General features: G+C 36.8%; 1 protein-coding gene across 1 annotated transcript in view; it reads left to right on the forward strand.

The window, feature by feature from the left end:
• LOC125240239 (fatty acyl-CoA reductase wat-like) overlaps positions 1-10,054 on the forward strand; it is a 73,249-nt gene extending 63,195 nt beyond the window's left edge. Inside the window, exons 11-15 of the mRNA XM_048148069.1 lie at positions 2,884-3,006; positions 4,230-4,349; positions 7,051-7,241; positions 7,724-7,790; positions 8,790-10,054. Of these exons, the coding sequence (XP_048004026.1) occupies positions 2,884-3,006; positions 4,230-4,349; positions 7,051-7,241; positions 7,724-7,790; positions 8,790-8,892 (604 nt within the window). The 3' untranslated portion in view covers positions 8,893-10,054. The remainder of the gene's footprint in view (positions 1-2,883; positions 3,007-4,229; positions 4,350-7,050; positions 7,242-7,723; positions 7,791-8,789) is intronic.
• Positions 10,055-12,509: the final 2,455 nt, after the last annotated feature.

Below are 12,509 nucleotides of genomic sequence, written 5' to 3' on the forward strand. Positions count from 1 at the left end.
ATATAATACCTGAATCTAATAAATATTCAATGTCACATAAAAATAGTTTCATTGAAACAACGAAATATTTAAAAACTTCGCTCGGTAGATCAGAGTGCTTTAGAAAGCTGCCGGCGTATCATGCTTCCAATTTTATCACTTATCCACTTGGATAAAGCATCCGTCACGCTTTAGCAAGTATGTCAGTGTGAGAGTGACAGATGTCTTATCCACGTGGACAAGTGATAAAATTGGCAGCATGATACGCCGGCTGGTCGCATTGCCCCACTGGATAGTTAAAGCCTGTCAACCAAATTTTGGCAGTAGCAATGTACATCAAACTAAAGTATGGTATCCCTATGAAACGAACAAAAACCAGCAATGTACGTAGAACAGCCACAGATATTTTTTTTTCAAGGGGCTCGCTCCTTCCTTACGAATTAGATAATGTATTAAAAAAATAAAACCGCCTTCAAAAAAAAGCACGTTACAAAACACGTAGAAACTAAAAAGCAAAAAATAATAAACCTTTGAATTCAGATTTCTTATCCTATTGCAATAATCTAAACATCCAAATTATAAACAAATCAATTATTTTTGTAGTCGGTGCCAGACCTGTTCGTCGCCTTGCTATATTGCCTGTTTGGCCCCACCCAACCATACTCAGGCTGGCCCAGACTCCAAAAATAATTGATTTGTTTATAATTTGGATGTTTAGATTATTGCAATACGATAAGAAATCTGAATTCAAAGGTTTATTATTTTTTGCTTTTTAGTTTCTACGTGTTTTGTAACGCGCTTTTTTTTGAAGGCGGTTTTATTTTTTGTTAAAAAGTTTATTTATTTGTTGATTTTTAGTGGTTCCTATTGATATTATATGTATCAATCCGAATGTATGTACAGTAGTGAAAGAATTATCCTTTAACTCCTAACCATTGAGGAGTTGACCTTCCATCATCAGCTCAGCCACATAAAATGATTACCATCAGGCGTAAATACTGGTGTACCTTTGAAAAATACACTAAAAACATTACATGTGCCTATAACATTTGAAGAGTTCCCTCGATTTCCCCAAGATCCCATCATCAGACCCCGACTTGGTGCCAATGGGACCATCTCGGGGTTATACCCGTTCGATCAAAAAAAAAATTTTGAAAATCGGTCCACAATTCTCGGAGATATCGAGTAACATACATACAAAAAAAAAAAAAAAACATTCAGTCGAATTGAGAACCTCCTCCTTTTTTGAAGTCGGTTAAAAAGGGACAGATATGTGCTAGTTATTTCTCTTTTTACCCGACTACGGCAACGCAAAAGGAGGGTTATGATTTTGACCGGTATGTATGTGGCTATGTATGTATGTATGTATGTATGTTCATCTGTTCCCTCATAACTTCTAAAGTACTCGTTAGAATTTGACAAACGATATGTCATTCGAATCGTCTTAATCGTCCGCTGGTTATAGGCTATATAACGTCACCGCAAACGAAACATGGCGCCCTCTAGAGGTCATAAAGTAACGAAGCAAAAAAATAAAATGAAGTTAGGATGACATGTTGTATATCATTTGAAAGGGCTTAATTAGCACATTTCAAATATGTACATATTGTAAGCTTTTATTTCCAGAATTACCTGATTAAGTACACCGGATAATTCAGTAATTTCTCGGAAAAATTGACTATTTGCAAATCCGCAAGCGCAATGCCATAGTTCCATGCATTATCCGACTTCGGTTACACACGAAGGCTTTTGCCAAAGGAACTAATTTGGCTGCTTTATATAATTATTTTATTAAAGACTTGCAATATTTTTTCGACCTAAAGTTCAATTTCATACAGCAAATTGTCGTAATAACAACTAGAAGTAGTTTGACACTGTTTTGACATTCTGACGTGTATCATAGATTGTAGGACACCCTAGATGTAGTAGATGTTACGTCATCATGGCATGGCATAATGAGTTTCCACTACTACAATATATTATTGAAAGCCAGTTAATCATTTAAAATTAATATAATTTTCATAAAGAGAGAGAAATGCGGTATCACGATACTGATTGTCAGCTATTCCTGTCTCTTTCAGTATATGGTATGCTTCATGAGAGTGTATATACATACCGTAGACGCGGTCCTAAACCTACTTAAAGACCCACGCGGTCCTAAGCGGCGTCTAAACTTAAAGTGTCGAGCGAAGCCCGACGCACGCGATCCCAAGCCGGGCGCCGAACTTATTTTTTTTGGTATTGTGGAGATTTCCACAGATAAGATACAAAATGACTCGCGAATTAATTCCACCGATTTTCAAAACTAATGTTGCTAGCCCGCGATTTTTCAAATTTGCCGCCGTTTTCTAGTGACAAGATTTGGTTGACGGTCTATATATAATGCTCATCCGCTGAACGAAATAGTAGCCAGCGCCATCTAGTCATCTTATAAGGCACTATGATAACTCGGACACATCCATACTAACACTTACTAATATTATAAATGGGAAAGTGTGTGTGTCTGTTTGTTTGTCCGTCTTTCACGGCAAAACGGAGCGACGAATTGTCGTGATTTTTTAAGTGGAGATAGTTAAAGGGATGGAGAGTGACATAGGCTACTTTTTGTCTCTTTCTAACGCGAGCGAAGCCGCGGGCAAAAGCTAGTCTTATATAAAGCTCTTGACAGCTCTGGGTGTAGGTAGATAGTCTCTGAACTAATCAGAACGTTTCTCCTATTGTTAGAATAAATTTAAGTGAAAAATTACTGCTTTTACTTGAACTCACGGCCTCTGGATCAATACTCCAGTGCTCTGCCACCTGAGCCACCAGGACCTCATCCTTACTCAGCGAAACTGTTTCCCATATTTTTTTCTAGTTATACAGAAGTTTTTGTTTATAAAATTTTCTTCTATTCTGTTCCAGTCAAACGTCAGACATCCCGATTTACAACTTTGTCTCGGGAGCACAGAACCCTTTGAAATGGAGCGCTTTTATCGATATGAACCAGAAATATGGCATTGAGAAACCTACTACAAAAGCTGTTTGGTACGTCATTTTTAGAGATGAAAGGAATAGTTGTTTGGCCGGATACCGGATACCGAATATTCGGCCTAATCATCGGCCGAATATTCGGAAACCAGAATTTTACCTACAATACCTACAAATGAAGCAGGGAGTGGGTGCGTCGTGCAGTTTTTGACTTGTTTCATAGTAAACTTCAAAATCATTCAATCAAAAATAGCACATCCGGTATCCGGCCGGATAGTACGTCACTATCCGGTATCCGGCCGAATATTAAAATAAGGGCCGAATAGGCCGCATACCGAATACTAGCCGAATATTCGGTGCATCTCTAGTTATTTTGATAAGCAGCGATAAGCTGTTCAGTTTATCTATGGTTTATCCTAATAAATAACCTAACCACAAAATTAAAATTTTGAAAAAACCCTCGACATAGTGGACCGATTTTCAACATGGCTGAGAACACCCGCCTAATTCAACTTTCAAACAAAAAACTAAATCAAAATCGGTGTATCCGTTCGGGAGCCTAGCGGGAGTGTTCTTATATAATTAGCCATGTTTCATGAAAATCGGTCTACTATGTCGCGGTCGGGGGATTTTTCAAAATTTTAATTTTGTATATATACATACATACAATCACGCCTGTATCCCATAAAGGGGTAGGCAGAACACATGAAACTACTAAAGCTTCAGTGCCACTCTTGGCAAATAAGGGGTTGAAGCCTCTCGCTTACTCCGCAATTTAACCCAATATTATTTAATTTTGTGGTTAGGTTATTTTAAAACCTTTTTCCCCTCACTAGCTCGGAAACACGTGTTTTGTCCTTTAATACCAGCGGGTAAAAACGCATTTTATCCACTAGTGGGTAAAGTAATTTGACCTTGAATAAAGTCAAATTAACTGCTTTAAAATTGATAAAAGTAGGTGAATTTAAGTAATAAAGATGATTTACCACCTGTGGAACTACTGGAAGCAGTGATAAACGCATTTTTTGCGTTGTAGTTTCCTCGCTACAGTGAGGGGAAAAGTTTTGTGTTACACTCGGGTGCAAATGTATTTTACTTCTCGTGTGTTAAAAAACTCGCAAGTTCAGGATTCTATTCTCGAACCACTCGCTTCGCTCGTGGTTCAACTATAGAATCCTTTCACTTGCTCGTTTTTCAATTCCACACTCGGCGTTAAAATACAACTTTGCCCCCTTGTATAACAAATAACTATTAACTTATAGCGGTATTTTTATCTTCAGGTATTATGGCCTCACTCCAACCAGCAATTACTTGGTGTTCCTAGTTCTCAACTTTTTCCTTCATTTCTTGCCCGCCGTCCTGGTTGATGCCTACTGTACGCTAGTTGGTCGCAAACGAGTGTAAGTACTCACGATTATTTTTTTTTAGGGTCCCGTAGTCAACTAGGAACCCTTATAGTTTCGCCATGTCTGGCCGTCTGCGGATAATCTCAGTGACCGTTAGCACTAGAGAGCTGAAATTTGGTACCAATATGTATGTCAATCACGCCAACAAAGTGGTAAAAAAAAAAGTGGAAAAAAATGTTTTGTTAGGGTAAACGTGTAAAGTGGGGACTGATTTTTTTTCCATTCTAACCCCAACGTGTGATATTGTTGAGTAGGTATTTAAAAATTAATAGAGGTTTACTAAAATTGATATTTATATAATATAAAATTTATATTTTAGGAAATAATCGCTCCTAAAGTATAAACCCCCCCCCCCCCCCCCCCCCCCCCAACTAGGTTTGCCAACTTTTTTTTAGGGAAATATAGTATTTTAGAAAATTCCATCTAAAAAATATTGTACACCGAAATAAAATATAGTACGGTACATATAATCGATAACCAAGTCGTAGAGATCGTTCTTTCTGTCCACTCTAAGGGGCTCCATTCGGTTTTCATCGATTTTTGACAAGTTTTGTGTTGCATTGGTTCTCTTATTTAAGTATCGTCGAAAGTTGTATGGCCGAATATCACTTCCCAACTTATTGTTTTATTTGCGAAGCTCACATTTACCAACTTAACATTTGGCCTTTTTTAAAAAAACCGGCCAAGTGCGAGTCGGACTCGCCCACCGAGGGTCCCCCGTACAAACTTTCTTTCAAACTACCTAGTTAAAATAATCTCATGTTTTCATATCTCTCTCTCATACTCTAATGACTTGACTAGAAGACAAAAGTATAGGTACTAATGAGCATTATTGTGTATAGCGCCATGTCTTCGTGAATTCGCTAACTAATTTGCGCGACCTGTATACTAAACTAAAATCTAAAATCCATAATCCTACGGACCAAATTGACAAGTAAGTGTGAACAAATGTTGCCACAGTTTGGCCAGTGTCGTTCTTATCGATATTAAAATTATTATTACACCCATAGATTAATTAAATAAAATGTTACACCGTAGATTTAAGGTGCACCCAGACGGTACAATCAAATTGGCAATTTGATCTTTTAATCAATATACCAACTTTTTTTGTGATTTCGACAGATCGAAAGGTCTGTAGACCCCTAATTAGATATAAAATGTTAATTTCAAACCAGCAATAATGTAAATGAAATTTATATATTTATTATGATAGTTTATTGAATCTTTACAAATGAATTATTACAATAGTTATTGTGTTACAGCCGAAAGATGAAAAGATTGTGTAAATCACATAATAAAAACCAAGGACAAAATGTTACAACTCGACCATTTAGTGGACAATGCCTCGGATCGTTTTATTATAAATGTAACTGATGATGATGATGAAGATGACGAAATAACGGAGATTGGAAATGAATAATATTTTATAATAGAGACTACTCATTGTCGGACAACATATATTTTTTTACTCACTGGTTCGGATACCTTTTTATGCTTTAAAACTAGTGGGTAAAAACGCATTTTATCCATCCACTACCTCGAAAACCGAACAAACCAAAATGTTTACTTTGTATTTAAAAGTAACATTCGTATTTTTTTTTTATTTAAACTAGTCTGTTATTTGTACTTTACAACTTGTCGATATATTGTTATCGACATATACCCTTCACTATTTTTATTTCACTGTTCCTGGTAACATTTCATCTGTCAGTAATTTGTCAATTTAGTCCGCAGAATTGTGAATTTTAGTTTTATGTTGGTTTTTCAGGGATAATTCTTTATAATGTTAACCAAAAAATACAAATGTTTGCAAACAACGGTGGCTTTATATGCAACTGCAATATTTTCAGGACAGAACGAAGTAATGAAATGTACATTGTACAGTGAAGGTTAAATATGAATAAAAGCGCGAGCGGAGCGAGCGCGAAATTTTTTTCATTATCGAAACGCCGCTCCTGGCGGTTTGACCCTAGTGTAAATTCGCCACTGGCATGGACCCCAAAAATACTTTACCCAAAAGTACTTTTGCGTACTATATATGCTTCATATAGAATATAGTACGCTGGGCCAAAATATAGTACAGTACTATATTATATAGTACGGTTGGCAACCCTACCCCCAACCCTCTAACTTTTGAACCAATTATGTTTAAAAAATATGAAAAAAATAACAAAAGTAGACCTTTATACAGACTTTCTAGGAAAATTGTTTTGAACTTGATAGGTTGAGTAGTTTTTGAGAAAAATACGGAAAACTACGGAACCCTACCCTGAGCGCGGCCCGACACGCTCTTGGCCCTTTTTTTACAAGTACTACTTTTCAAAGTGAGAAAATTAAATTTTAAGAAAAACTTGCAATGAAGAAAGTGCCAGTATCTAAGCTAAGCTCCAACATAAATATAGCCATAGGAACTACCAGCATGGTAAAACTATTTCTGATTCGGTTTGGTAGATGTCGCTGTAAGTCTCTCAAAAGAAGAGAGAAATGAGTTTTTAACCTTACTAAGCCATGTGTTTGTAAATGGTTACGGTTGTGAAGGCGATATTTATTATGTAAGCACATTCGTGAAATTTTAAAATAACTGATCTAAAATCAAATTAGTATCTACAAAACTACATACCGAAAGTATAAACCGCATAAACTTGTCAACAGATGGCGCTGTACGTCAATTTAATAATTTATTCATTATTTACAGAATGCTAAAATTGTACAACAAAGTTATGAAACTGGCGAGAATTCTGTTCTACTTCACGATGAAAGAGTGGCATTTCTCCGACCGAGGTGTGAGAGCCATATGGGGCAGTTTAGACCCGTCTGACCGAGTGGTGTTCCCATTCAACATGTCTGAGATGTCTTGGGATTATCATGCTGAGACATTCATTCTCGGTGAGTAAGATTTAGTGAGATAATATATAATATTAGATTAGTTAATGATAGTTTCATCGGAAGATCAGCGCTGGAAGTCGCCAGCAACACGCTGAGATGAGGCCATTTCGTGGCACTTCATTCCTTTCTGTCTTGTTGTTATTATGTGTATTTTGTCTTGCCTGTGTTAACGAATAAAATACTGGACCAATTTTCATGAAACATAGCTAAAAACACTCCCGACTAACTCAGCTTTCAGACAAAAAAACTGAATCTAAATCGGTTCATCCGTTCGGGAGCTACGATGCCACAGACAGAAACACACACAGACAGACAGACAAACAGACAGACAGACACTTCAAACTTATAACACCCCGTTGTTTTTGCGTCGGGGGTGAAAAATAAGTATTGCATATTTACATCATATCCAACAAATACTTAAAATTAGTGATTTTCATGAACTAGGATACCCTGTGTTCCACACTAATGGTTTTTTTCCACAGGTCTTCGTGTATACCTGGTCAAAGACGACCTTTCCACTCTGCCAGAAGCCAAGAAAAAGTGGAACAGGTAAGCACATTACAATAATTATGTTACCGACTCGTTTTTGCGCGCCATCTGTTGGATAGATGGAGTAGCTTTTCGTTTTTGTTGGAAAATGATCTGTTTTAGCATAGGGGGCGTCCATTAATCACGTCATACATTTTTGTCTTATTTTAGACCCCCCCCCCCCTCCCTCATGGTGATATTTGGTGATTTTTCCGTACGGTAGCCTAGATGGCGTTACACCTTTGGGGGACGCTCGACTAGATGGCGCTAATATTAATATTTGACATTTTAACGCATATCAAGCTAAGAATACGGGCCAAATTGTCAAAACTGAGGTTTAACAGTTGTAAGCTTGTGTCGAGAGATGGCAGTCTATGCACTGTGATTACATACGACCGACCTGATACAACGACCGGTCTGGCTCAGTCGGTAGTGACCCTGCCTGCTAAGCCGCGGTCCTGGGTTCGAATCCCGGTAAGGGCATTAATTTGTGTGATGAGCACAGATATTTGTTCCTGAGTCATGGATGTTTTCTATGTATATAAGTATGTATTTATCTATTTAAGTATGTATATCGTCGTTTAGCACCCATAGTACAAGCTTTGATTAGTTTGGGGCTAAGTTGATCTGTGTAAGGTGTCCCCAATATTTATTTATTTATATTTTACACACATACATACAATCACGCCTGTATCCCATAAAGGGGTAGGCAGAACACATGAAACTACTAAAGCTTCAGTGCCACTCTTGGCAAATAAGGGGTTGAAAGAAAACGAAACTGTGACATTGCAGTGACAGGTTGCCAGCCTCTCGCCTACGCCACAATTTAACCCATATCCCAATAGTCGCCTTCTACGACACCCACGGGAAGAAAGGGGGTGGTGAAATTCTTAACCCGTCACCACACAGGCTATTTATATTTTACTCTGACAGTAAGTCTCTATAATACTTGATCCTCTTTGATTATACTGTGCTTTGAGTGGGAACTTAGTTACTTACCAAATATTCCTTCTCTTGCAGACTTTACTACCTCCATCAGTTCGTGAAACTGGTATTCTTCGGTTTGTTGCTGAATCTGGCGTATGTCACTCTACGGTCCATCTCCAGACTTGTGCTAGGATAATTGGGAGGTTAGGACACTTGAGATTTTATGTGGGAAGGGAACAGTGGTTGGAAAAATGGGTACAGTGGATCAAGTAGTGATGTGCCGTTTTCGATAACACAATAATTTACCCGATTTTTATAAGGGACCGCATGCTTGTTTGCCACCGACGTAGTCTAGAAAAAAGGGATCATTACTCGGGAACTTTCCCCATACAAATCGGGTAAATTACTAGAACGTGCCATTTCTAGGTTCAAGCTGTAGGTAAACACGTTATTTCATATAGTTTATTGTAAATTAATTAATTAGAACCCATCCCATCTAATGTTAGATGTTAATTTGAAGGGTGACGAGATTATAGGTGTTAAAAAATATAATTAGCATTTTTTTTTGTAAAACTGTATTGAAATTTTCTATACTGTATAGTCTAGTCGTTCTGAACTCTGTCAAAAACCTACAGATAAATCAAGAATACACCATAGATATATTTGTACTTAATTAAGAATGGGTATTTGGCATATAGATCAACCCACAACTGGACTAAAATTGGGTAGCACTACGGTCGGTAGGATCATGTAGGGAACAGTGGCTCAGTGGAAAATGTACCTGGGTAGAGTTACGCAAGTCCTATGTTACATGTGTAACAGGCTTGATCCACTGTTCCCCACTTGACCCTACGTAACAAGTCTATGTTGTCTTATATTTATTGTCTGAACTGGGGATCGATTTTTGAATTTCAAACGCACGAATTCGCCGTTCGAAAGTCTGTGGAAAACGACGTAATGCTATTTTTTGAAAAAGGACGGCTAGTAATTTTAAAACTAGTGGTAATGACCACTCGTTTTCCATTCTGTTAGTAGAATTTAAATCGCTAGTAGTGGAGATATTATTGAACGAATTTCACGAAATCGAATGGCCGAGATTCAAACATCAGCCCCCAGTACTGTGAACCCAGACATATATAAATAGTGAAAATTATACAAATAGGTAGTTTGAAAGACGAGTTACCATTATTATTATTTTACGTATAATTTATAGTTATGGAATATAATCGAGGAGCCATTAGGTTTTTTTTTATTTGTAGATCATTTCACAGTATAAGTATTAAATAGGTACTTAAGCTTGAATCCTAAGTGCGTTTCCACATTATCCGATCCGATATAGGACCGATATCCCATATATTCAAGCTAGGAACATACTACGCGGACGTCCGTCGTAAATCGACCGCGGACGGGAATCTGGACAATGGAAATACACATAACCGTGCAAACTATCGGTCGACAGACGTGGACGTGGCCTTGAGCGCATGGACGTCCGATCGAAATCTGGCTCGCTGGATGTTTTGTTCCGTGCACACTGATCGGTCGCGGTCGTTTTACGATGGACGTCCGCGTAGTATGTTCCTAGCTTTATGCCGCCATCTTTGATTTTTTCCTTTGAAATCCTTCCTATATCGGATCGGATAATGTGAAAACGCACTTAAGTTTGTGACAAAACAGACAAACATAAATATATACCAGCTTATGTATTTAAGATTTGTTTTTGATAAACTTTATGTTGCAAGGCTACTTGTGAATCTTTTTATTTAAAAATCCGTCCAAAAATTAATAAGATTATGTAAAATTCGAGTTCATATTTTTAACAGCTAATTTTGTTGTAAATAATGTATTATGTATTTTTTGTCTAGATTTTTATAAAATAACATGAATGAACTGAATCATTTACATTATAAACTGAAATAGATACCATAGACTAAAGAAAAAGCGATCAAGCCCACTGGTGGCGAAGCCGGGTTTTTTCTTTAGTGTATGGTATCTATTTCAGTTTATAATTTATATATAGTAGTGTTACTACTTAAAAACAAATCAAAAAATATTTAATAAAATAATTTGATTTGTTCTCTACATTGAATCATTTACATTTAGATATTTAATTCATGTGCCTACTTGGTTATTTTATACAGGGTGAAATAAAAACGACCGTTAAAACTTTGCATAGTAACTTTTGAGGTCATGAGCATTTCTTTTTTTTTTTTGCCAATAATTTTTTTTAATTGTTTTAGGGAATTTTAGGTCAATTGTACTCAGAATCACGAGTACTTTCAATCTCACTGGGTGACAAAAAGTGTCCCAGAATTTCCATACATTTTTGTTACTTTCCTCTTTTGTTACCCCATACAAAATGTACGGAAAATGGTAACAAAATAAGAAAAAATCGTATGGGACAATTTTTTTAACTACTAGGATTGAAAAGGCTAGTAATTTTGAGTAGAAATAGCATATTTTTTTTTCAAAAATATCACACTTCATAAAAGTGGCAAAAAAAAAGAAATGCTCAAATAATGTATTATTTTTTGTCTAGATTTTTATAAAATAACAACTGAATCATTTACATTCAGATATTTAATTCATGTGCCTATTTGGTTATTTTATACAAGGTGAAATAAAAAACGACCGTTAAAACTTTGCATAGTAACTTTTGAGGTCATAATGACCAAATTTTATTATGAAACCAATGCTGAAATCGCAAAAACAAAATGGCTGTTCTATTCCATAGAAATGAACATCATGACAGTCGAAATGTATGACACAGCCAATTTGTTTTTGCTATTAAATAGAAAAATAAAAATAAAAATTATAAATTGGTCCCATAATAACACTTTAAGTTCTCGCGCTTTGTACACATATTTAAAGTCACACACAGGTCGAACGCGATTAATTAACATTATTTTTACCTTTTTTCCCAACGTTTCGGCCAGGTTGCACTGGCCGTGGTCGCGGAAGACTGACGTCCCAGCAAAGTGTCACCGGAGATGTAAACAACACAAAACTACCCGATATTAATTTATATAAATGTTCGGGGTAGACAAATAAATATAATCTACCCGCTTTTAGTTATTGTTACGTTGGGAAAAAAGGTAAAAATAATGTTAATTAATCGCGTTCGACCTGTGTGTGACTTTAAATATGTGGTCCTATAATCTCAACGAGGGTGCAGTGTGCTGGTGACGGAAAGACCTACGGAACTAATTAGGCAAATTACAACTAATTACGGAACTAACTAATTTTTCCGTCCTTTGAGTCGTCGTCAACCCGAACCCTCCTCGGGGCTATTAATGGGTTGGCAACGCGCACGTGACTCTTCTTGAGTTGCAGGCGTCCATAGGAGACGGTGACCGCTTTCCATCAGGCGGACCGTATGCTTCGCCACTGACGTAGTATAAAAATAATAACAAAAGTTGATCAATATGACCTCAAAAGTCACTAAGCAAAGTTTGAACGGTCCTTTTTATCCCTGTATGCATTAATATAATTTTCCCCTCACTAGCTCGGAAACACGTGTTTTGTCCTTTAATACCAGCGGGTAAAAACGCATTTTATCCACTAGTGGGTAATTTGACCTTGAATAAAGTCAAATTAACTGCTTTAAAATTGATAAAAGTAGGTGAATCTAGTAATGAAGATGATTTACCACCTGTGGAACTACTGGAAGCAGTGATAAACGCACTTTTTGCGTTGTAGTTTCCTCGCTATAGTGAGGGGAAAAGTTTTGTGTTACACTCGGGTGCAAATGTATTTTACTTCTCGTGTGTTAAAAACTCGCGAGTTTAGGATTCTATTCTTGAACCACTCGCTTCG

Source organism: Leguminivora glycinivorella, chromosome 27 (assembly GCF_023078275.1).
Source record: "Leguminivora glycinivorella isolate SPB_JAAS2020 chromosome 27, LegGlyc_1.1, whole genome shotgun sequence".
In the NCBI taxonomy this organism is placed as follows: Eukaryota; Metazoa; Arthropoda; class Insecta; order Lepidoptera; family Tortricidae; genus Leguminivora; species Leguminivora glycinivorella.